The sequence below is a fragment of the Myotis lucifugus genome, unplaced genomic scaffold (genome assembly GCF_000147115.1).
Source record: "Myotis lucifugus unplaced genomic scaffold, Myoluc2.0 scaffold_337, whole genome shotgun sequence".
NCBI classification, from domain to species: Eukaryota; Metazoa; Chordata; class Mammalia; order Chiroptera; family Vespertilionidae; genus Myotis; species Myotis lucifugus.
In genome coordinates, this window is record NW_005871385.1 from 301,752 (window position 1) to 325,994 (window position 24,243).

The 24,243-nt window shown below is 40.6% G+C and overlaps 2 protein-coding genes across 6 annotated transcripts in view; one reads left to right on the top strand and one right to left on the bottom strand.

The window, feature by feature from the left end:
• Positions 1-24,243, bottom strand: part of DOCK8 (dedicator of cytokinesis 8) — a 146,553-nt gene that overhangs the window by 63,675 nt on the left and 58,635 nt on the right. For all 4 annotated transcript variants that reach the window (XM_023764567.1, XM_023764565.1, XM_023764566.1 and 1 more), the window contains 6 exons: positions 11,655-11,772; positions 10,189-10,259; positions 9,026-9,164; positions 5,221-5,322; positions 1,004-1,099; positions 87-321 (listed from right to left, as the gene is read on the bottom strand). In XM_023764567.1, the coding sequence (XP_023620335.1) occupies positions 87-321; positions 1,004-1,099; positions 5,221-5,322; positions 9,026-9,164; positions 10,189-10,259; positions 11,655-11,772 (761 nt within the window). The remainder of the gene's footprint in view (positions 1-86; positions 322-1,003; positions 1,100-5,220; positions 5,323-9,025; positions 9,165-10,188; positions 10,260-11,654; positions 11,773-24,243) is intronic.
• LOC106699203 (angiopoietin-related protein 3-like) lies at positions 319-19,772 on the top strand. Of its 2 annotated transcripts, XM_023764572.1 has the most exons (4): positions 319-588; positions 14,294-14,647; positions 16,702-16,812; positions 18,599-19,770. In XM_023764572.1, exons 2-4 carry the CDS (start codon positions 14,324-14,326, stop codon positions 18,662-18,664), a joined length of 501 nt encoding a protein of 166 aa, XP_023620340.1. In that variant the 5' UTR covers positions 319-588; positions 14,294-14,323; the 3' UTR covers positions 18,665-19,770. The 2 variants fall into 2 exon arrangements, with proteins under 2 accessions (XP_023620340.1, XP_014321903.1); XM_014466417.2 differs by lacking the exon at positions 319-588 and having other exon boundaries at positions 12,407-14,647; positions 18,599-19,772.

Genomic DNA, 24,243 nt, shown 5'->3' on the forward strand with positions numbered 1-24,243 from the left:
TTTCCCTGCTCCCAGGATTTCTGGAAAATCATGTCTCCTAACACAAGGCACTGCCTGCCTCTTCCCGCCTCCTCCCAGCCTCCTACCTGTCTGGCCGGCGATGACCATGGGCTGCACGGACAGCTGGAAGAGCTTGTCCAGCACCAGGTGCAGGAAGAGCACGAGGGGCTCCAGGCGGGAGGAGTTGAGCCAGATGATGCTGAGCTTCAGCTCATGCTCCAGCGTCGTCTCACTGATCTTCTGGTCCAGCACGCGGATGGGGAAGGTCACCTGGCTCTCCAAGGAGTGGCAGAGAGTGAAGAACTTCTCCAGGTGGTTGTCCTGGGAAGGCAGACAGCAGGCCTCAGGGTCTTATCCCATCCAGGCTCACCAGTGAATTCATAAACACAATCAAATGGCTCCTCATAGGCAGAGCCCTTTATCCCAGGTCTTAGACCACAAGTTCTAAGACATGGATGTTTCAGACCAAGGTTATGAACCGCTTTGTAGAGTGGTGTGCACAAAATAGACCCTCTCCATTAACTATTAACTGAAGAAGAAAATAATTTGGACTCTGACATATTCCGTAAGCAGAAGCAAGCACACCAGGTGAGCATACACAGCCCAAAATGGGTCTACACGGGTGCAAAACTCTAACAGTGGCACGAAAAGGAGGGAATGTAGAAGTGGGAGAAAGGCTGGTGAAGTGGCAGAATCCCAGAGGGGAATGAGATAGAGACTTCAAATGGAGTCTCTCCACATAATTTCTCAGCCAACGGTGCAGGGACTGGGTTCCTTCATTTAGGTGCTCAACCTTTTGATAAGGTCTTTCTATTCAAGTGAAAATTAAACCTGAACAGGCTTGGAAAGTCCCCATAAAGAACTAAAGGTTATTTTTGTTTTATTTGTGCACAATGATTTTCATTGGTCGGTTACTGGGCTGTCCTTAGAAGGTTCTCTGCTGCGCCCCCATCGTCACTATTGGCCTCCTGGCTGAGGTGAAGCGGACCTCAGTGTTCCTTACCTGGGTGTGAACGGAGGAAACAGCTTGCACTTCAATATTAAATACTCCCTTATGTCCTTCAGCCCACTTAATAGGAGGATTCTGTAAAGGGACTTTCTGTGTTAAAGAAAAAAAAAAGATTAGCAATTCAATCCCTTTTTCTGAATACTAGCAAGCAGCACGAAGCAACTTGACTGTAAATGTCAGGGTTATCTATAATAATAAAAGCGTAATTGCTAATTAGACCAGACAGCTGAACGACCTTCCGGATGTCATTCTGGACATCCTTCTGGATGAAGCTGTGGTAGCGGGGGCCGAGGCAGAGGCAGTTAGGGGTGATCAGGCAGGCAGGCAGGTGAATGGTTAGGGGTGATCAGGCAGGCAGGCAGGCAAGTGGTTAGGTGCCAGCAGTCCCAGATTGCGGTGTTGGGCCTAAACTGGCAGTCGGACATCCCCTGAGGGGTCCCAGATTGCGAGAGGGTGCAGGCCGGGCTGAGGGGACCCCCCCCCCCCGCACAAATTTTGTGCACCGGGCCTCTAGTTCAAATATAAAATTCCCCAGAAAACTAATAGAATTGGCCTTGGAGTTAGAAGCTCTGGGTTCAAGTTCTGTTCTGTCCTGAACTAGTTACTTTTACTTTGCCAACTCAATTAAACTCTTTGGGCCTTTGTTTTCTTTGCTGAAATGATGGGTTTGAACTGAGTGATCTGTCTTTAAGCTCCCACCCAGCATTGATAAATCCTTGATTCTAGGAATTGAAATAGAGTAATATGTTGGTGATTTCCCCATTAATCAGGAATATCAAGACAAAGCCTAGAGTATCTTTACACAACATAAAATTTTAATGCTTTTGAGCACCTACAATTACTTTCCCTTTTAACAAAACATTTCCAAGTAGTAGTCCTGCTAGGCTCCTGCTTTAATTACTTTAAGTGACTCTCTTATGTCATTTATGTATTAATAGCTCTATAATCCTAAGAGGCAATTTTTTGCCTTAAATTCCCATGGAATTATCTTCCTCAGGAGACATTATACAGCATTGGGTGAGGAGGGCCTAGTCTGACACAGCCACATGAGTGTGGATTTTGCATCTCTTGCATTATTTTTTTGTTGTTAATTCTCACCCGAGGATATTTTTTCCATTGATTTTTAGAGAGAATGGAAGGGAGGGAGGGAGGTAGAGAGACAGACAGAGAGACACCGAGAAAGAGAGAGACAGAGAGAGACACACAGAGAAAGAGAGAGAGACATACATAGATTGGTTGCCTCCTGCAACCCAGGTATGTGCCCTTGACCAGGAATCAAACCTTTGACCCTTAGGTGAGCAGGCTGACACTCTAACCACTGAGCAATGTGGCCAGGGCATCTCTTCCATTTTAATGGCAGGAATGCTGTATTTACAAGGGTAGAATGTGTGGACGGGGTGAGTACTTTTGGAAATATCTAAGATAGAGTCACAAACGGGTCAAAGCTGAACCCAGCCCACGGACAAATTCCGTTTGGCTCAGTGTTGGAAACTTTTTCGAATTTGTTGCCAACATTTAAAAGTCAGAAAATTTCACATGAAAGCCTATTTTTCTAACTTCTTTTGAGAACCAGAAGATATGAAGACACTGGGCGTGCGTCCCAGAATGCCACCGATCTGTGGGGCGGAGGAGCAGCTGTGACCTTCAGTGGGCAATCTCCAGTGGGAACAAAGTCCACCAGGACCCGCACTCACTGTCAGTGAGTCCAACTCCTGGGGACACTGGAGTCTGCCTCCTACGACCTTAAGCAGCACTGCCCACTAAAAAATATATTGTGAGCCATATGTCACTTAAAATATTCTAGTAGCCATATTTAAAAAATTTAAAGGAACATATGATAGTAATTTTAATACAGATAGCTTAAATATATAGCCTAAATATAGCCTAAAGAGTATTGATTATTATATCTAATCATGTATTATTAAATATATAGCCTAAATATTATTGTTTCAATATGTAATCACTATAAAAATTATGAATGATATATTTTACATACTTTTTTTTCTACTAAGCCTTTGAAACTGGGTTTGTATTTTATACTTACATTACATTCCAGTTTAGACATGCCCTATTTTTAAAAATGTATACATATTTATTGATTTCAGAGAGGAAGGGAGAGGGAGAGAGAGGTAAAAACATCAATGATGAGAGAGAATCATTGATCGGCTGCCTCCTACATGCCCCCCCCCCCCACTGGGGATCAAGCCCGCAACCTGGGCCTGTGGCCTGACTAGGAATAGAACTGTCACCTCCTGATTCACAGGTTGATTCTGAACCACTGAGCCACACCAGCTGAGCTGGACAAGCCACATTTTAATAGCCACACATGACTAGTGGCAACTGTATTGGACAATATTAAGTCTTCAGGCTGAGGGTATATCTATAAAGATAGTTTGGAGCAAGAAGAAAAAAAATATTTACTTCAGCATAGAGTTTGTTTCTTGATATGCATTATTTCATTTAATGTTCACAGCAACCTTATGGACAGGTATGGGTGAGGTTTCATTGCTAAGACACAGAGAGGGTAAGCAATTCACCCATGTATGTTCACACGGCTAGGGAGTGGCAGAGTCTGGATTTTGGATCCAAATTTGTTTGTTCCTAAAACCCAGGTTTGCTCTGCAGCATTAAGAAGATAATTAAGGGTTCCAAGAAATTAGAATGTGCATGATGAAAAGGCGGCGGTGAGGGCATCAGAAGGGCCTGTGTATCCAAATCATAAGAGTAATCAGGGCATGTCTGTGAACACACTCAGGGTGATCTCAGGTGGTTCTGAGGAGAGCAGTTTTGGTCTAAAGCTGGGCACACGACTGTGGCCCAGGGCAAAGAAAGATTCTCTCTTCAAAGAAAAAGAGAAATAAGAGAAAAACGAAATAGCCTGAGAATGATAGATGGGTAGTCAGAGTAGGAAAGAAAGTTGACTATTAAGGTTGGAACTAAATTAAAATTCCTGGGAAATTCTTCAACCTGAAAATTATTATAATAAATAACCCAAAAGAGATGAAGGGGGATCCATAGATTAAGAGTCTTAAAGACAAGTCAACCAATAGCAATGTATGGACCTTATTTGGATCCTGATTCAAACAAACAACTGTAAATAAAAATATGGCATTAATGAGATCATTGAAAATTTGATTACTAACTGGATATTTGAAGATATTAAGGCATTATTAATTTTAAGATACAACAATGGTTAAAAAAAGAGCCCTTATCTTTGAAGATACATACTAGAATATGTATAAACTAGAGGCCTGGTGCACAACATTCGTGCACTGTGGGGGTGGGGAGGGGTGTCCCTCAGCCCAGCCTGCGCCTTCTTGCAGTCTTGGACCCCTTGGGGGATGTCCAACTGCTGGCTTAGGCCCGCTCCTGTGGACATCCCCCGAGGGGTCCTTAGCACTGCTGCCGCTGCACTCACCAGTCATGATCCCAGCTTCTGGCTGAGCAGTGCTCCCCCTGTGGGAGCGCACTGACCACCAGGGGGCAGCTCCTGGAGTGTCTGCCCCCTGGGGGTCAGTGCATGTCATAGCAACCAGTCATTCCGCTGTTCGGGCGATTTGCATATTAGGGTTTTATTATATAGGATGAAATGCTATGATGTCTGGGATTTTCTTTAAAATACTACTATTGAAATAAACCTCCACCAACCAGACTGAGAATATGAGAGCAGTGCTGGTGTGGTCAGAATGGCGAGTCCACTGGGCTCCCTTCTAATGGGGCAAGAGGCAGTGCAGGAAACAGGAGGAGGGGAAGGCTACTGGCATTGGCAAAGGAATAAAAACCCTACTATCCATCTGGGGACAGTGACAATTGACCCATAGGAGAAACTGATGGAATCTCGCCCAGGAACCTTTTATAAGGATCTGTGCTGAGAGCAGCTATTATCCGAAGTGGGCTCCATTTGCCTCCCCTTTCACATTACATTATTTGTGAATCCCTTTTTGCAAGGCAATACTGCCTCTGGCGCAGGCTGCATTTACTAAACGTTCTGAATTGGTGATGTCTAAATGAATGTTTTTTCATGGTTAGTTGTTTTTCCCATCCTATCAGACCCATGTGTTCCCAGAAAACACTGTATGCTGACAGATGACTGTTCCCCAACACATGCTGAGCATCCTCAGTCCTGTTGAAGGCACTGGGAAGTGGACCTGGGAAGGTGGTCTAAGATCACGGCTGGACAAGAAACAGCTGACGGCCAGCTTGCTGGTTACCTCTGCAGAATGCATGGAGTAGTTGGGTGGCAGCTTTTCCAAGGCAACTGGGAGACAGTAGGATCCAGTTTGAAGACGTTCATTTAAGAGAATTGGCAGCCACTGAAATAGATGATGTAGAGAATAAAGTGGAATTTATTACTACATATAACTCTGGCAATTTATCTAGCTCACAATAATCAAATGCAACTAAACGATGATTAGATATTGACCAGGACTCTTTTTGGCAGTAATTTCTGTCAAGTTCTTTGCATTTTAAATTCTGTGAGAGCTCCTGAGGTGGTAATATCAATGATTTACTGCTTTCAGAGCCAAAGTAGTAGCATTTTTCTTAAAAGCTAATGTTTGTGTGTCCCTGAACAACATCAATGCTTATGTTAACTTTTATATTTTTTAAAGAAACAACTTTTTTCTCCTTGGAGAAAAAAAGAGCTAGTTTTATACCAGGTGGAGCAAAAGTAGGTTTATAGTCGTGAGTGTGCGAACCAGAGTTTATTTTTGTATTATTACTTATTAATTATTGTATAATTTTCCATATGAACAACTGTAAGCCTATTTTTGCCCACCCTCCATGTAAAGCATATATATAAAATTTAGAAATAATAGATATTGCAATGCTTTAAAATGTTTTTACTTACTATTGTTTATTCTAAACGCATGGTAAACAAGTATACAGTCATAATATATATATTATATATATATACATATATATATACATATATATATTTCCCAATGATACATTTTGGTATTAAAATACCCTCTGTAATTTAAAAAATAATAATATCATCAAATAATATATTTAGAGACATACAAAACTTGCAAATGGATACTAAAACTATAAATACAATACAACATACCCAGTACTTCAATGGCCAATTTTAACAGATTTTGAAATATCACTGAATTAATAGGTTTTATTTCTTTAACTTAAAATTTTTTAATATAAATCATTTTTTATTTTTCAATTACAGTTTGCATACAATATTATCTTAGATTCAGTGTACACCCCAGTGATTAGATATTATATAACTTACTAAATGATCATCCTGATAAATCTCATACCCATCTGACATCATGCATAGTTATTAGAATATTATTGATTATATTCCATATGCTTTCCTTTACATCTCATGACTATTTTGTAACAACCAATTTGTGCTTCTTAATCCCTTCATTTTTTTCACCCATTTCCCTACCTACTTCCCATCTGTCAACTATCAAAATGTTCTCTGTATCTATGAGCCTGTTTCTGTTTTACTTCTTCTTTTATTTTGTTTTTAGATTCAATTGTTGATAGATATGTCTTTATTGCCATTTTTAATATTCATATTTTTATCTTTTTCTTCTTCTTAAAAAAAAACCCTTTCACATTTCATGTTATACTGGTTTGGTGATGATGAACTCCTTTAGCTTTTTCTTGTCTGAGAAGCTTTATCTGTCCTTTGATTCTAAATGATAGCTTTGCTGGGTAGAGTAATCTTGGCTGTAGGTCCTTGCTTTTCATCACTTTGACTATTTCTGGCCTGCAAAGTTTCTATTGAGAAATCAGCAGACAGTTTTATGGGAGCTCCCTTGTAGGTAACTAACTGCTTTTCTCTTGCTGCTTTTAAGATTCTTTCTTTGTCTTTAAACTTTTGCATTTTAATTATGCTGTGTCTTGGTGTGGGCCTCTTTGTCATCTTGTTTGGGACTCTCTGTGCTTCCTGGACTAATATGTGTATTTATTTCACTAGGTTAGGGAAGTTTTCTGTCATTTTTTTCAAATAGGTTTTCAATTTCTTACTCTCTCTCTTCTCCTTCTAGCACCGCCATGATGTGAATGTCAGTACAACTGAAGTTGTCCCAGAGGCTCCTTACACTATCCTCAATTTTTAAAATCCTTTTTTCTTTTTGCTGTTCTGATTAGGTGTTATTTTGCTTCCTTATATTTCAAATTTCTGTTTTGATTCTCAGCTTCATATACTCTACTGTTGATTCTCTATAAATTATTCTTCATATCAGTTAGTGTATCTTTCATTTCTGACTGGTCCTTTTTTATGCAGTTGAGGTTCTCACTAAGTTCATTATGCATCCTTATAACCAGTGTTTTGAACTCTGCATCTAGTAGATTACTTATTTCCATTTTGTTTAGTTCTTTTTCTGGAGTTTTATTCTGTTCTTTCATTTGGGACGTGTTTCTTTGTCTTTTCATTTTGGCAATCTCCCTGTTTTTGTTTCTATGTATTAGGTAGAGCTGCTATGGCTCCCAGGCTTGATAGAGTGGCCTTATGTATTAGATGTCTGTTGGATCCAGTGGCACAGCCTCCTCGATCACCCAAGCTGGGCATTTGAGGTACACCCACAATGTATGGGCTGTGTACACCCTTCTGTTGTATTTGAACCTTGATTGCTATTGGCATGTCATTGAGAGGGATTTATGTCTAGGGCAGCCAGGAGGATCAGCCACCATAGAGGATCAGCCGTGTAAGGGCCCACCCTACAGAGGAGGACTTACTTCAGCAGGTCTCTGGTGCCTGCTGACTTCTTTAGTGTGTAGCTTGTGGAAGTGGTTAGGAGGTACTTTGATGTGGCCTGAAGCTGTCTACTGAGTTCGCTGATTCTGGGGCCTCCTGGGAGTTGCAGACCAAGGTCAACTACCACCTGTATTCTGCCCAGGACCATCTGACATGAGTCACAAAGTGATCTTCAGATGGCTGCTACCTAGACTAAGTTTGGAGGTGCCCCAGTAAGGCCAAGCTGTGAACCAAGGCCAACTGCTGCTAATGCTGGGCCTGGGGCCAATTTGCTAGAGATACAAGACACACTTTGGCCAGATGCTGCTTGTTTGAGAGATTTTGGGAAAATATAAAGCATGAGCCAAGACAGGCCATTTGTATGGAAAAGCAATTGGAAACAGCTTGGATGAATCCACAAGTTGGGTGGGTTGGGGTCTTCAGGGGAACCACTGGGGTGCAGTGAACAGTGATAGCCAGGTTGATATGGAGCCGGCCTGCCGGCTCTGTGTGGGGAGAGCTCAGAAAAGGAACAATGGCTTCTTCCAGCACTTCTGTCTTGGAGAGAGCTGCCCCTCCAGCTCTCACCCTGATGCCAGACAATTCAGTTCCTCCCTGGTGTTCCTGGTGCCTTTTGAGCTGCTTCCCAATTGCTGGAGCTCAGAGGGACTAAGTCCAAGTAAGACATGCATGGGCCGTTTAAGAGGAATGCCTAGGACCCTATGAGCCCTCGGTCTTACTCAGCCACAATCCTGTTGGCTTTTACAACCAGAAGTCATGGGAACTTCTCTTGCTGTCACTGGAACCCTGGGCTTGGAGGGGCCTACTTTGGGGCTGGGACCCCTCACTCCTCAGGAGGGAACTTTCCCAGCCAAGATATTCCTCCTGATTTTTACCTGCCACATGTGGGTGTGGGAACAGCCCATTTTGCATCTCCAACCCCCTTTTAATCTCAATGTGGCTTCTTCTTTAAATCCCTAGTTGTATTCATTCAGCTAGACTTTAGGCAATTCTGAATGATGACTGTTCTGTAGTTTAGTTGTAATTTTAATGTCACAATGCTTTTTATTTTATTTTTATTTTTTAGATAAATGTGTGTTCTTTCAATATCTATCTCCCACTAGCTTTCCGTTCCTGAAATTTGTCATTTGCTAAGTCGAGTCATCTCTGCTCTTTACTATAATCTGTTTTGGTATATTCTGTTACTTGTGACAGGAAAAAAGCAATTGAATAGAATTTAGTTGTTTATCTCTGCAGGGACCTTGGATGCACCAAGGACTGCAGTATGAATTGGCAAGTTGAAAACGACTCACTGAATATCCCAGGAGACTTTCTATGGAGGCTCCTTGCTTCTGCTGACAGCTGATATGATAGAAGGTGAACAGGAGGTGGTGATTTACTGTGAGCTTAGCAGGGAGCTTAATTTTCACTTCTTCATAGAAGTCTGGAGACCTGTTTCAAAAGCACATTATACACACATAACTTTTAGCAAGAATGACGACTTCTCTGACTATAAATTATAATGCAACAGACCCTTTACTTCTCAGAATTTGTCTGCTTGGTGTTTTGCTTTTCACTTTACAGCATTCTGCTCCTTGGCTGGAAGTCCTTGAGACCAAGCTTATGTCACTAGATACACTTCACTTACATAAGGGCACTTAGAAACCGAAGACTTTGGGGGTGGGGGTGGAGGATTTCCACACACAATGGAAAAATCCAACAACTTATTTTGAAAAGGGGATGAGGTTCAATGCCTTGTTGTGACCTCATTTTCTGTCTATACCCTAAGAACAGAGACAGGCACATCGAAGGATTTTGGAGAAACAAATGAATGAAGCAGGAGGAAAAGGAACCTGATTTTGCTGAATTACAATGTCCCAGATACTTTACCAAGAGCTTCATGTACCTTACTCACTTACTCCTCATCCCAACCCGGCAATGAGGGTTTAGAGGAAGACTTAAATGGGCCAAGTCCGTTTGACCCTGTACAGATTTCCCTCTCCTACCTGTAAAATGGAATAATTTACACACTATTTTGGAACTCAATTTACCCCGATAATAATGAGTGCTCCATTTCCCCTTTTGTCAACTTAATTTTTCTTAAACTAGGTAGTGGAGTAGCTGTGGAGTGGTGTAGACAAGGAGACAAGAGCTCGATTTTGTTTCTGGCCCCTCCAGTATTTCAAAGCAAGTTAAGAAATGTATTTATTTAACACCATGAAACTTCTCTGTATCATACTAGATAGAAGGCTCCAGAAAATCAAAACGCTATGAAGTTCTTGAGCATATGTTCTTCTCTCAATCTTAGTTAATGGCAAAAATTGTGTATCTGTAACACAGAATCATGTAACTAGCATGAATTTCCTCTGTCCCTGAATTTTAAGAACCATTGGAAGGAATCACCTCGGGGATTCAGAAAAGCCACCAAATAATGAAACAATCTTGACATATGTTTAGAACTCTGCAATACACTTACTTATTATGGTATGTGACAGCTGTGTACACTTCCTGCAGAAATTCAGGCCCGCTGGATTTTCCAAAGATGACCTATTGACCAATATAAAAAGGACCAAATTAACCGCGATATTTGGGTATATGAAACCAACCATCATCAGCCCACTAGGACGTTCTGTTCTCATACAGCTATACTGTGTAAGTTAAGAGTGCTGAGTTCTACGACCAGCCCAACCACACGGATGCAAAATAACTGGCTATGAAGGGTAAAGTGAGACCCCAAGTCCCCAGGTTTGTGAGACTGGGAAACCAGTGCCCTGTCCACTCTGCCTCACTGCCTAGAGGTCTACATTTTTGGGCAAAGTCACATCAGTTAAAGATCCCTGCTCTTTTCCCTCCAAAGACATGGGCCTGGTCACTGGGGTGATCAGGACCTTCCCTGTTCACATGTTTGGGCTATTTAGAAAGAGACACCTTTTGGGCTTCATTCAGCCTTAACGGTACATGATTTGTCAAGTGGATTCACTTCCGGACAAAGAAAAAAGGGCCCTTTTTATTAGATGCAATAATCCCTTGGTGATTAGAGAACAGGCTGGAGTTTGGCCCCCATTCATCCTTGGCTGGGCACTTGGTTCCATTCAGGATTTGCATAGCCATAACCAGCAGCTCTGGTGGACCTGCCATGAGCCAGAGCACAGAGAATCAGGGGAGTCCTCCTCTAGGATTTCTCTCCTACCACCATTGCAAGAGAAGGCCTTGCATTGGGAAGGTAGGTGAGGCATTAGAAGGATGGTTAAAAAATAAAGAAGAAAATATTTGGAGAATGGAAGCCCTGAAAAAAATTATTTCAGTAGAAAGGTTTAGTAATTGAATTCTATGACTTATAGAAAATAGAAACAGCTAACAGCACTCGCAGCAGATGATTAAAAAAAATACAAATTCTGGCATTTTAGTTTTCTTAGAGAACACTGCATTATATATTTATTACTGGATTTATATTTTGCCTCAGGATGAAGAGCCAGACCCAGAAGGTGTTGAGGCGGCATGTGTTTATTATTCGTAGGCATGCTTCACATCTCTCTCGAGGTGGACTGGATATGCGCAGCTGCATGCTGCAGTGCACATCTGGAAGTGCAGCAAACACGGGAGACACACTGGGCCCATCTGTCTACTTCTCATGCTATGAGGGTAGCATGGACTTTATGATATTTTTCAGTCCTCTAATATAATCTGCATGTCCAACTTTCATAGCTCCTTATGGAATAAGTTAGGAAAGAGACTTGCAATGTAGACTGACCTTGTTTCCCCATCAGCGTGCTGGGACCAATAATGGACTAGCCACTAAGGCCTCTGCACATGCTGAGTAGTGCTGTCCTGAATAGACAGAGATACTCGGCATGTTCATGAGCCCTGGGTTCTGTCCGCGTGAATGGACAAGGGAAGTTCAGCACACCCTGGTTTGAGGCAAATGTTTACTTCTGTCTTTACCGGCATAGCGTTGCTCGGATCCTCTCCACACATGAACTGGATCTTGATTGTAATGTTCCGGGCAGATGTTAGCTTGTTAGTGAAGTTCAGCCTCTGTGGGTAGACATAGAGAAGGTTTCTGGAAAAGAGAAGACCGAGAACCAGTGAATAAGATCTAGAGCTTGTTTTAACCAATCAAGAGGAGACGTTTCTGAAGGAGGTTTTCCTTTCAGAAGTGAATTATTTTTGGCGGAGTAAGTGAGATACTGCTGCTTCTTCCTCCTCTGATAATAACCAAGTGTTCTTCTTTGGTTACCTATAAAGATGTGTCTGCTGCAGCTGAGAGAGTCTTAAGGTCCTGGGTGTATTTCAGGTTTCTTTGGATATATTCCCACAAGTGGAAACTCTGGGTCCTCAATCAGCTCTTTTTTGGGAAAGACCATCTCCATGTGGCAGGGAGAGCTGGTGTGTGGGTTAATCCGCCCTTGAGCTCTGAGTTCTGTGCCACATTCTGGGAGCTTTGTTCACTTGGATGTGCTCAATGACCAGAGAATTGACATCTAAACCAGGGGTCCTCAAACTACTTTCTGCATTTTCAAGCACGCGAGGCAAAAATTCAGCACTCTTTCTGGGTCACTGACCCTGCATCCCCCCCCACAGTTTGGACTGAATTTGTTCATAGTTTTTTTAAAAAACTATAGTCTGGCCTTCCAACGGTCTGAGGGACAGTGAACTGGCCCCCTGTTTAAAAAGTTTGAGGACCCCTGATCTAAACCCTGAAGTTCAGCACTACTTTCTGCATTTTTAAGCATGCGAGGCAAAAATTCAGCACTCTTTCTGGGTCACTGACCCTGCATCCACCCCCACAGTTTGGACTGGGCACCCCTCCCCAACCCCAGCTCCACCATTGTAACAATGGAATGGCACACATTGCTTCTGTAAAGTGACAGCCTTCACATACTTGGTGGCTTTTCAGAGATGCGTACCCTTGATGGCCTGGGAAGTTTCATGAGTGTTCTTAAAGTGAACACGAAGATCTGAATCTCCTGATTTGCATAATTTTGTGGGGTTTTCCAGGTCAAGTGAATAGAGAACCATTTTGAGAGATCACCTCAGGCCGCTTATGGGAAGAGCAAATATTCTTAATAAACCTGATTTTAATGGATATATGATATACCTTATTATGAATGTGCCATAACTTATATTAGTCTCCAAGAATAATCATTTAGATGATTTCCTTTTTTTAATATTATAAAGCGATGATAAACCCTTTATATATGTATGTATGTATATATATATATGTATTGCCCTTCTGCAATGTAGTGTACTTTGGGAAGAATCCCTTTTAGTTCTATATAGTTCTTCATCTTTGAATTAATTAGAGAGACACCGATCAACCTTTCTTTATGCTGTGCTTGAAGAAATAATGAGCCCGAGTTTGTAAAATGCTTTGAAGTAGCTAGATGAAAGGGTCTGTGTAAATCACAACAGTAATAGCCCTGCCAGACTGGTTAAGCAAGTTAGCTGTCACTACACTTCTCTCCTACATTCCAATATAGGGCCACCACCCACCTGTCTCACACATCCCCCAACACTGGTCAACAATTTTGCACGTTGCTTTCAAAGGGGTTGCTGACCCCTACGTGTAAACAACATCACCATGGGCATTCAGTGTCCTGCCTGGTACTGAATACACTTCCCACAGAGTACAGAGCTAAGGGAAACTGAGAGAATTTAGTCCAACATCCCTTTCTGCAAGGCCAGACTCTCAGGGAGGTTAAATAACTTTGCCTAAACATTTTTTTAAGAAGATGCATTTTCCAACGTTCGTCCTATTTCTTAATGGCAAATATACCAAGTGACATGTTCTGTTAAATCTGCATGCTTTTAAAGAAATGAATATTAAAAAATAATGTTTTCTATTGGGAAGGAAGATCTGCCTGCATGGTCAATAACCCACAGAGCCTAAACCAGATAAGAGTAATTATTAACAAACTGATAAACAGGTGCATATAATATATATGTGGTAAATTGTCTCATATTACCTAGAGAAAATCCTGAGAATTATATAATGATTTTTGAGAGGATAGCCCATAACCAAAATAGGAATCGCTTCGTATAGCAACATTATCTTGAAAACTCCTTAGTACCTACAGGCCCAGTGCATGTGCAAGGCACTTAGTTTAATCTCATCGTTCCCCAAGAAAAATGGCTTTCTTCAGTCATATGCATCACAACCAAGAACAGGACATTTGGTATTCATCAACGATGTTCTTCCAGAGCTCCTTCAGATGGCTTCTCTCGATTACAAACTGTTTTGGAAACTCCGAATTCTTTCCACTGATTCAGCCATAGCCTCTTAACGAATTTATAAACCGCTGTGATTTAGCAGCTCCAGGAAGTTAGAGGATAATGTTGTGGAATTTGCTCATTCTTAGAGCAAACTCTTTCTGCTCTTTACTGTCTTGGGACCGTCTTCTACTTTCTTTGCTGAAAACAGGTTCCCCCAAGGGACCTTGAAGTCTTTCAAAGCCACAATGCAAAAAACATCAGTGTGGCTTCTCCTCAGTTTAGCCTATTCTTTATCCAGTGCAAGGAGACAAGGAGAAAGGCATGCCCCTGTCCCCTATTTCCAAGATGACATCAATGTCCTCTCTCAGGGGCTTCTACAGCTTGGAGTGGAGCTCAAGATGCAAGTGATCTTGAGCAAAAATCACATCGGCCACCTGTTTAAACAACTGGACTCTCTGAATACCTCTTTAGTTGAGCTTCTAAATCACGTCAGCCAGCAGGAGGGAAAGAAAGAGGACCTGGAGAGGAGAGCTGAGCAGCTCGACAAGAGGAATGAAGACCTCCATCAGCTGGTTGCTGAGCTCCAGCAGCAGATGGTTGCCGGGATAAAGGACAGAGAGAAATTCAATGAGAGGCTAAACTTGCTGGAGCAGAAGATGGAGGATGCTGTGTTCTTCAAGGCAGGTGGGCTTCCTCTGACAGAAGTGATGGGCGACATTATGGTGAGTAGATCATTGTTGGTCATTTTAATTGACCATTATTTTACTGGAAATAAAATATGATTTTAACACTATTATTATTATTTTAAGTAGAAATATTATTCTATTGGAAAATAGACCCCCAAAGTAAGACTCATAAAGTTGGAATAATTTTGCTGTGAGAAAGCCTGGGTAAGAAGAATGATGGTGCCGATTAACCCTATTGATGCAAATGCTAATGTATCTGCCATTGCTGGTAATGGCAACCTAAACCATGTTTAGAATTAAAAAAAAATATATTTGTGTCACTTGCTCCCAAGGAGTGGGTGGAGGAACACTCAATCATGTAATAAAGCAAAAAGCTAGCTTCCTATTTTCTGAGAACATTTTATGTACACGGCCTTGGGATTCCCAGAGAGCCAAAGGAGTAACAGTAGTTGTTCAAAGTCACACAATCCTTGGTGCTTCTTATATATCTTTTTGAAAGTGAGACTGAAGTGAATCAAATGGCTTGTACTCAGAATGTTGAGTGAAAATTCAGGATATAAAATGTTATCTATGACAGGGCTGCAAATATTCAAAAATTAAATATGCATGAAAGGGTTACAGCTAGAAGATGATATGGAGAAATGAAAAAAGTAAATATGATTTTTGAATGAACTTGGTGTCAATTTTGGTTTTCTTTCTTTTATTTCAATACAAAAGCTGTAATAGGGTACTAATACCAAATATGTACTTTTTAAAAGACAAAACAAAAAATTGCTGATTCTGCGGCTTAGGGTATCTCTACAGTCCTTTGAATGACAGTAATGCCCGTAATTTAAGCTACCGTTATCCCAGGGAAGATGGACTTATATGGAGACCTGTGATTAGTGGCCCTTACCAAATAAGTTAATAAGTGGAACAGTCCTTTAAAAAAATCACAAAATTCTCTACAAATGTGGTGGACAAATCAATTTCCTCACCTGTAATAAAAAGATTGGAGTTAAGTTTCAATTCAATGATACCTGATAAGTGCTTTGCTGTAAACTGCAAAAATATGACACCCATGAAGATTATCTACTTATCAGGATTGTGTGAAACAGCTGAGTGAACTTCAAAATACAACTCTAAACCATCTACAGGACTATGAGATCTTAATATATGTCACTTAGGGAACCCATCAGTCTCTCTGGGTTTCTCTCTCCATCTTTCAGGCTCTTTCTGTCTCTGTCTCTCTATGTCTGCCTGCCTTTAATCTGTGCGTGTGTGTGTGTCTCTCTCTTTCTGTCTCCCTCCAGTCTCTCTTTTTCTCTGATACACCCTCTCCCCCTCCTCACAGCCCCTCAGAAAAATGACAAAATGCTCTTTTTCACCAGTCTTTTTTGACTAGTTCCATCTAATCACTAAAATCCGTTTCCTTACAAGCGTGTGAGTGTTTGATGATTTCCTGCTGTGATCTGGGACTGGGCTGTGAGCAGGGCCTTAGTTCTCTCAGGATGATACGCACAGAGCCTAATATCTATGAACATTTTAGGGTTCCACAAAAATGTCTGTGCCTTGAAAAGTAATCAGCTCCAAAATACAAAAAGTAAAAGCTCAAAACCAAAACTAATGCATTTTACATTAAATGCTTACCAACTGCAACGTTTTCTCAATTAGTCAACAACCACTCTACTGAATTTAACCTACAGGTGAAAATTACTTCCTCCTACTTTGCAGACTGCTATAAAGTTATATTAAAGTATACTGTATATAACAAATGAGAAGGTGGGTGCATCCTAATGTTTTAAATGATGTGGTCAGATGCTTTTGGGGGGGTTTTAAAAAGGTTCTTGGATATAGATATCAGGAAGGGAAAGGATAAAATACCAAGAAATCGGTTTTTCTATTTTATTAGTTTTCTTCTAGCTTGATGGTTTTATAGCGACCACTAGCAATATGCACTGGGGTGAAGTAGACTAGCTAGGCAATTAGCACCTGGCTCTCTGCTGGAACTGCTGAAACAGCTTTATATAGAAAAAGCTCGCCAACCTCTTCTGGCAATTTCAAAGTAATTTCTTTTCCTTTCCTTGTGCTTTAAAACTCTCCCTCTCTAGCCCTTTTTGCAAAGACAGACCCAAAGAATTGATGAGCTATTTGCGGAAGTGGAAATGCAGCAAAACCAATTGCGCAAACGAAATACCCTCATTAAAAGGCTACGGGAAAAGGTTGGTACCTCTTTTTTCTTTTAAAATATATTTTATTGATTTTTTACAGAGAGGAAGGGAGAGGGATAGAGAGTTAGAAACATCGATGAGAGAAACATCTATCAGCTGCCTCTTGCACACTCCCTACTGGGTATGTGCCTGCAACCAAGGTACATGCCCTTGACCGGAATCGAACCTTCAGTCTGCAGGCTGACGCTCTATCCACTGAGCAAAACCGGTTAGGGCAGGTTGGTGCCTCTTACTCCCTTTAGTAATTTGTTAACAGCAGGCTTTGAGTCCAACCAGACAAAATTCAAATGCCTATTAATATCAACAATATCTTACAGTTATCTGGTGTCTTTTATTCCAAAGAAAATTCCAAATTATTTTATGGTACTTATGCAAGGTGAGCAACTGAGGAGGTGTTTCTGAGGAGGTGTTTTTTACTTATCATTCACACTCACTGCCAGGAAAATTTATTTTATTTCTTAAGGAAAATTTATTTGGCTAAGGTTTTTTAATTCTTACTATGTGAAGACACTATTCTAATAGTACCTTTGACCTTTGACAGGTACTACAATGAGGCTCATTAGGTAGATGATAAAACTGAAGCACAGAGAGGATGCATAACTCGCAGGAGGTAACACAGCTAGCACGGTGCAATTCAGATCTGGGTGCTCTGAAGCTAATACTAGATCTGTTGCCCATAATCATTGCTATTTCTAAGAACAACCGTAAACAGTATCTTTGGTCAACAATCAGACTCACAAGAACATTATAATGTGGTCTTCTATTGTATTATTTACAAGGGCTAAAGAATGTTTCCTCAAACAAATATTTTTTTAAAAAAGGTTTAAATAACATAGTTAACTTAGAAGATGAGAATAACTACTGTCCCTCGGTGGTAGAGGTTTTGATATTTTCAATACATCAAGAGCAAGTGAAGTTAGAAATATTAGAGCTCAATATTAGGTACATTCTGGAATTACCTGGGAAACCTGCAAGCCAAACATGGCTATATGTATTAGGTGGGAGCAGGCGTTGTAAATGCACACTTACGCAGAGCTGAGACTTTGGTACTCTAAGAACGGCCCAGGGAGGAGCAGCGTCAGCATCAAAATCACCTGGGCCAGTTAGGACTCACCAGTGACTTGCTGAATCAGAACCTGCGTTTTAACAACACCCCAGGTGATTTCAAATGCACAGTCAAGTTTGAGACCTGGTCTCTTCGATGGACACATGAATCTTGTCATTTATTGTGTTTCCTTTTGTTTGCTTGGCTGCTAGGAAGCTCAAAGGCAAATTTGCAACCGACTTCTTAAAAAATATATTTTTTATTGATTTCAGAGAGGAAGGGAAAGGGAGAGAGAAAGAGAAACATCAATGATGAGAGAGAATCATTGATTGGCTGCCTTTGCACGCTCCCTACTGAGGATCGAGCCTGCAACCTGGACATGTGCTCTTGACCGGAATTGAACCTGGGACCCTTCAGTCTGCAGCCCGATGTTGTATCCACTGAGCCAAACCGGCTAGGGCACAACCACTTTTTAAGGAACTGTCAAGAACCTTAAGATATATTCTGAGTATTAACCTTATCCAGGTTTAGATGGATTTCCCTCTCCTTATTTTCTTTTCACCCAGAAATCTTATGCCTTGTTTTACAATCTCCATAAGCTGCCTCAGATACTTTTTAGAATGGGAAAGTTTATAAATAAATGCACAAACATAAAACATTTGCCATATCCTGTCCTGTTATGTCATGGTCTAATGCCATGTCTTGTGTTTATTCCTATTTCTAATACTTTAGGTTAAATCAAAGCACAAACTCACAAAGGAAACAGTGAAAAATGGAAAGAAAACCCCTGATGTGTAGGGTGAAGAGAATGTTCCGTCTTCAGGAATCAGCAAGGAAAACGGAGCATGAATCCTGTTCTAGGGCACAAGTCAGAGTCCACACAAGGCTGCCTGTCCTGGGAAATGGCACAAGATTAGAAGGAGGCGCTGGGGGTGTTGTCCTGAGCAGCAGCTTGCCCCTTAGTAACCCCTGCTCTGTGGGCCAGGCTGCAATGTTTTGTGTAAATGCTGGCTCTGTATTCTGAACATCAGGGACCTCTAACCCCGCCCCCGCAACAAGCAAATGCAGTTAAGTAGCTGGAGACAAAATGTTACCCAAATTGTTTAGAAACACTACAATAAATGACCCAATATTCTCTCTCTCTCGTCATGTTATGTTTTTAAAAATGCACTCTAAAACAGAAATCAAATGAGAGCAAGAGAAACAAATAGAAAGCCAGCAAACTCTTATACTTGTTATTACACCACTTTTTAAAGATTTTGAAGGGAAAAATAATCCATTCTTTCCCAATTGATGAACTACAATTTGAACATCCGATATGGTGTCTTGAACAACTATGGATATTGAACAACTATTACTAATAATAATTTGTCTTTGAACATGGACTACATGCTCACATATCCTATATTTTCAGAGTACCTCTTCCATTACCTCAATTTCCACCCCTTCTTCTTATGAGAAAGGTAACAATTCCTCTTAAGAAAGGGCTTGGAAAATCAGCATTCCTCCTGTTAAATAAAGCAGGACCTCAAGCTGGGGCAAAGAGAATGTTCCCTTTTAGAAACAGGTAAAAGTACCTGAACTCTCCTTAAAATCCACTCACTTGTTTAAGAAAAGTCCAACTACTTTTCAATAGCAAAAGACCCAATAGGAAAGTTGGGATGTTTTTAGGTCTTATCTGGATCAGATTCACAGTGAAAAGAATCACAAATACATAAACATTTGAAACCTGCTGTGGAAAACTGACTACTTTAAGAAAAAGTAAATCTCTAGGCCCTGCCGGGGTAGCTCAGTTGGTTAGTGCATCGTCCAGATACACCAAGGTTGCAGGTTCAACCCCCAGTTAGGGCACATGAAAGAAACCAGTAAATGTATAAATAAGTGGAACAACAAGTTGATGTCGATCTGTCTGCCTCTCTCTCTAAAATCAATGAAATGACATTCTTTAAAAATCTAACTTTGCTTGAAATTTTTTAAAAACAATACTTTGTTGACCACTATGCTGTACACCTGAAACTAATACAAAATAATATTGAATGTACACTGTAATTAAAAAAAGAAATTAAACCATACTTTGTGGAACTGACATTTTATGAATTAAGATATCCATATTACTAAATACTCTTTTGAAACACTGCTTACCAGATTTAATGTATTAAGTGGTCTACATATCATTCGCTCCCATCTTTGTATGAATTAGTTTACTCAGTTCCTGTTCTTCTTACAAAGAGGATGGATTATGGACTGCAGGTATGAGTGAAGAAAGGGTGATTATTAATCACGAGGCACTGATCCGGGAAGATCTGGATGCTTAAGGTGACAAGGAGAGTGACAAAGCAAGGGCAGGTGGGAAGGTACCAAAATCCAAAGTTTTTATTCCACAATTTTTTTTCTAAAGCTTTTAAAAACTTGACATTGACAAAATAGTCAAAAGGCTCACTGGATAATTGCCTTTCTTCCAACTCTCAGCTATCCCCATGGAACCCATGGTATGGGTTATCTGGATATTTCTTGTGATTCCCACATGGGGAAGGCTCAGAATTTGTTAAACACGTCGAGCTTGGTTTATTAGAACCCTATTTTCAGTGTCCTTTTTTAAAAAAAATAAAAAAATTATTTTATTTTTTAAAAATACATTTTTCTTGATTTTTAGAGAAAGAGGAAAGGAGAGAGATAGAGAGATAGAAACATTGATGATAGAGAAACATCATCAATTGGCTGCTCCTACAGGCCCTCTTATCGGGATCGAGCCTGCAACCAAGGCATGTGCCCTGACTGGAAGTCGAACCAGTGATCTCTTGGTTCCTGGGCTGAAGTTCAACCACTGAACCAAGCTGGCTGGGCTAAAACAACAAATTTTTAATGAAAACCTACTCCAAGTAAAAACAACACATACGTTTCAATATTTGGTTTTATAAAAAAGCAAAAATTCAAGTTTGAAGATATCGTTCCAATGCCAAATCTAGATGGGGTTGCATATTTTAAAAGACCACCAGTCAAAATTGTCACGTGAATGACTAACATGAACCAACCTGCATGTTCTTTTAAGGGACGGAGGGAGCACATTTTTTCCAGGCTTTGCAAATAGTTTCCTAAAACAAATCTGCCAGCTAATGAAAGCACATACACATACCAGAAAATTTCCCATTTCTGCTGTTGCTGAAGCTGACCTTTGTTTTTCTTTTGGTTTGGGGCAGAGCCTTTATTGGTCCTCTATCCATTAAAAACAAACAACGAATAAATCAGTATTATTCATTAAAATGCTTGCCTGATCATTCCTGATGTTTTTAATATTGTTAGTTGCCTCAGTTTGGGTTGGAGGAGAAAGTATTGGAATTGGAGCAAACAGCTGCATTATTTGAATAAATAAGAATAAATTGTCCAGATGCCCCCACTACCTCCATCTAGAAACATATACTTGCTTTGGATACTTGGTGGGAGAGAAGGCTTGTTTGGGTTTTGGAGGTGGTTTCAAACTATTGTAGGGAGGGGGTTGGGGATAATTGTTATCATTTTGCTTTTTTACAAAGGACAGACCACTAACTTGATGTTTGTTCTCTCCAAAAGAGGAAGCAGCCATTGATCAATCTCTTCATTCGGGTTGGGTGACCATTAGAGTGAAAGAAAACCTGCCCAAGGAAAATGAATTATCCCCCCTCTCTTCTCCTCTCCCCAGTAAGAATATCTCATTCATGGTATGAAAGAATTACGGTAGCCTCTAAATGTCCTGGATGGGGTGTTCATTGGTAGCATTTGGCTCGACATCTGTGACATAAAAAGCTTTTCAACCAGGAAACATAAAGGCCAATGATGCGAGAACTGGACAGAACCCTGAGCTTGAGATGAGTCTAGCCTGAGGAGCACAGGGAGCTTTCTGCAAAGATGCACTGAGGGATGCCAGGTTCTCACCTTGACAATCATGGGAGCAAAGGGAAGGACAAGCAAGCTCAGAAGATCTGTATCAGGGGGGAAAGGGATAGAATACAATTAACTGGAGAAGAATTCCCCTGTTCCTGCTCTGGGCGGCAAATTCACCCAATCCTCAGCTGGAAAATGAGTCAGCATTCTAAGGTGTCTAAGTGTGACTCCTTTCTTACTTTCTCAAAAGTGAGACATAGTCTATGGTGTATTTGTGTATGTCATCTTTGAGGACATCAACTGGTGCCTTGGCATAACAGAAATGGAAATCTATTAATAAGATAAAGAAACTGGTCTGCTTCCTATCTGTGAACCCAGGGAGGAAATTTTGACAGGAGAGAAAACACCGCCCATGTCACTCACCCCCACAAGCAAGTGGATCGATACAAAGCAACCACAGGCTTGGTTTTACTAGTAAAAACTACAAGTCTAGGAAATGCTGAGAAATGATATTCTTGTTGCTAAATGCATAATTTTTAGCTTAGGCATGGAGATCGGGTAAAAAAAATCATTAAAATTAGCCACTAAGTTGAGTTTCTCTACTTTTATCTTTATTAAACCATAATATTTATATTCCCACCCTGTTGCATGGATCTCAGCTTACATTTTGAAGGTTGTCAAACAAAGAAGATAAAACAAATGAGTTGGAACCGCACAGTTTTGGAAGTTTTATTACGTTTCTGGGGTTTAGGCCAGTGGATAAATGAAATTCATTTTTAATGATAAAAAATTCATGACATACAACTGGTTAGCCATGGTTTCTAAAAAATGATCTTGTTACATTGTCAAAACTCAGTCCTTCCCTACTCATAGTTCTATTTTGCTTTGCGCTGCGGGGCTAGCCAGCATTGCCTCCACCCAAACCCACTCTTTCCCTGGGAAGCTGGTGGCGGTGACACAGCATGTAATATTTCACCCAGAGCATTCTGACTTCTGCTGAAAGGGGTCAAGGGCAGCTTGTCTGAGGCCTTGAAACCACAGGACATCCATTAACAGAGAGCTGTTAAAATGCCTCTGCTTTAGAGATGGCCAAACACTTGGGAGGAGTGGGTGGATGCTGATCTTTGGGCCACCAATAGAGTACACAGGAAAGACAAAACTAAGGATGAAAAAGCTAAAAAGTAGAAAAGATTTTTACCCTCCCAACCCCAATAACAAAAGAAATAAGAGAGAACAATTCCCCAAAGGCTATCTCGCCAGAAGACAAGCCACTTCAAAGAACTAATTTTAAAATAATAATTAAAAAACTAACAAAACCATAGAAATCAAAGAAAGAAGGCTTTTTTTGGACTTTAGGAGGCTCCTTCTAATCTAGGCAAACTATGCCTCATCGCAATCAAATGCAAGCCCAGATTTGCCTTACGTTCATCACCATTTCTATTGCGTCTGCCCCCAACCTCATACTCCAAACACATGAAAAAAAATAAGATGTTTCGTGAACCTTCATGCTGAATTCTCTGTAAGGGCTCTGTGAAGAACGTATTTGCCATCATTAAATAGACAGAGCAGGGTTTTTTGTTAGGACAGTTGTTAATAGGCAGTAACACAAAAGCATGGTCGACTCAAAATGAATGAGTATAATGTGGAGTTGTGACTTGTAGAGTCAGTGACATTAATGTACATGGAACCTCCTTAACATGATTTCATTACTGCCTCACCCACATTCTTTTAGTTCTGTATGTGAGTCAGGATCGGTCAATGTGTAAATATGTATAGTGAACAACACCTCTCACAGATGAGATTTCACTCTCTCTCTCTAACCACAGTATATAGATCTCAATGTGTATCCCTACTATATCTTCCAAAAAGTTCCAGATTTCTAAGGTCATGACTTACTAATGAATGAAGGCAGAAGCTGACAGGTCAAAATAAAATGCTTTGCAAAAAATGACAACAGCAATCTCTTGGAATACTGGAACACTTTCCCGTGATTTTGTTTGTTTGTTTGTTTTGTTTTGTTTTTGCTCCTACACTTCAAAGGCAAAAAGTAAAATGTGTGTTTTCCTTTAATAAAATCATAATAATTGCCTTTGTAATAGGAAAGATAGCAAATTGCAGCTGAATCTAGAAAGTGAGCGAACTGTGCCCTCAAGTGGCTGAAAAGATAGCTTTGCAAAACCTGCAATTGTTGCTAAGTAATTTTAGGTAACTGGCTTCTCCCGAATTTTTTCATTTTTTCAGGAAAAAAAGGAGGTTGGCCAAGTTTTGGAGCAGGACATTAGGTACGTGGGGATTGCGCTACTGATTTATTGAGACAAGCTTGCCACAGCAAAGTTAAGTACAGGGACTTAATTATCTGGATAATTCAGGCAACAGGAATCACTTTGCCTTTGTCTCCATTACTTGGCTAATTCAAATGGTTGTATTTTGCCTGGGCTGCACTGCTGTTCTTAAATTAAGTGTTTGTTCACAATAAGCTTTGTGTCCCACAAGCATTTGCTTGCTAAGTTTAGTAAAAC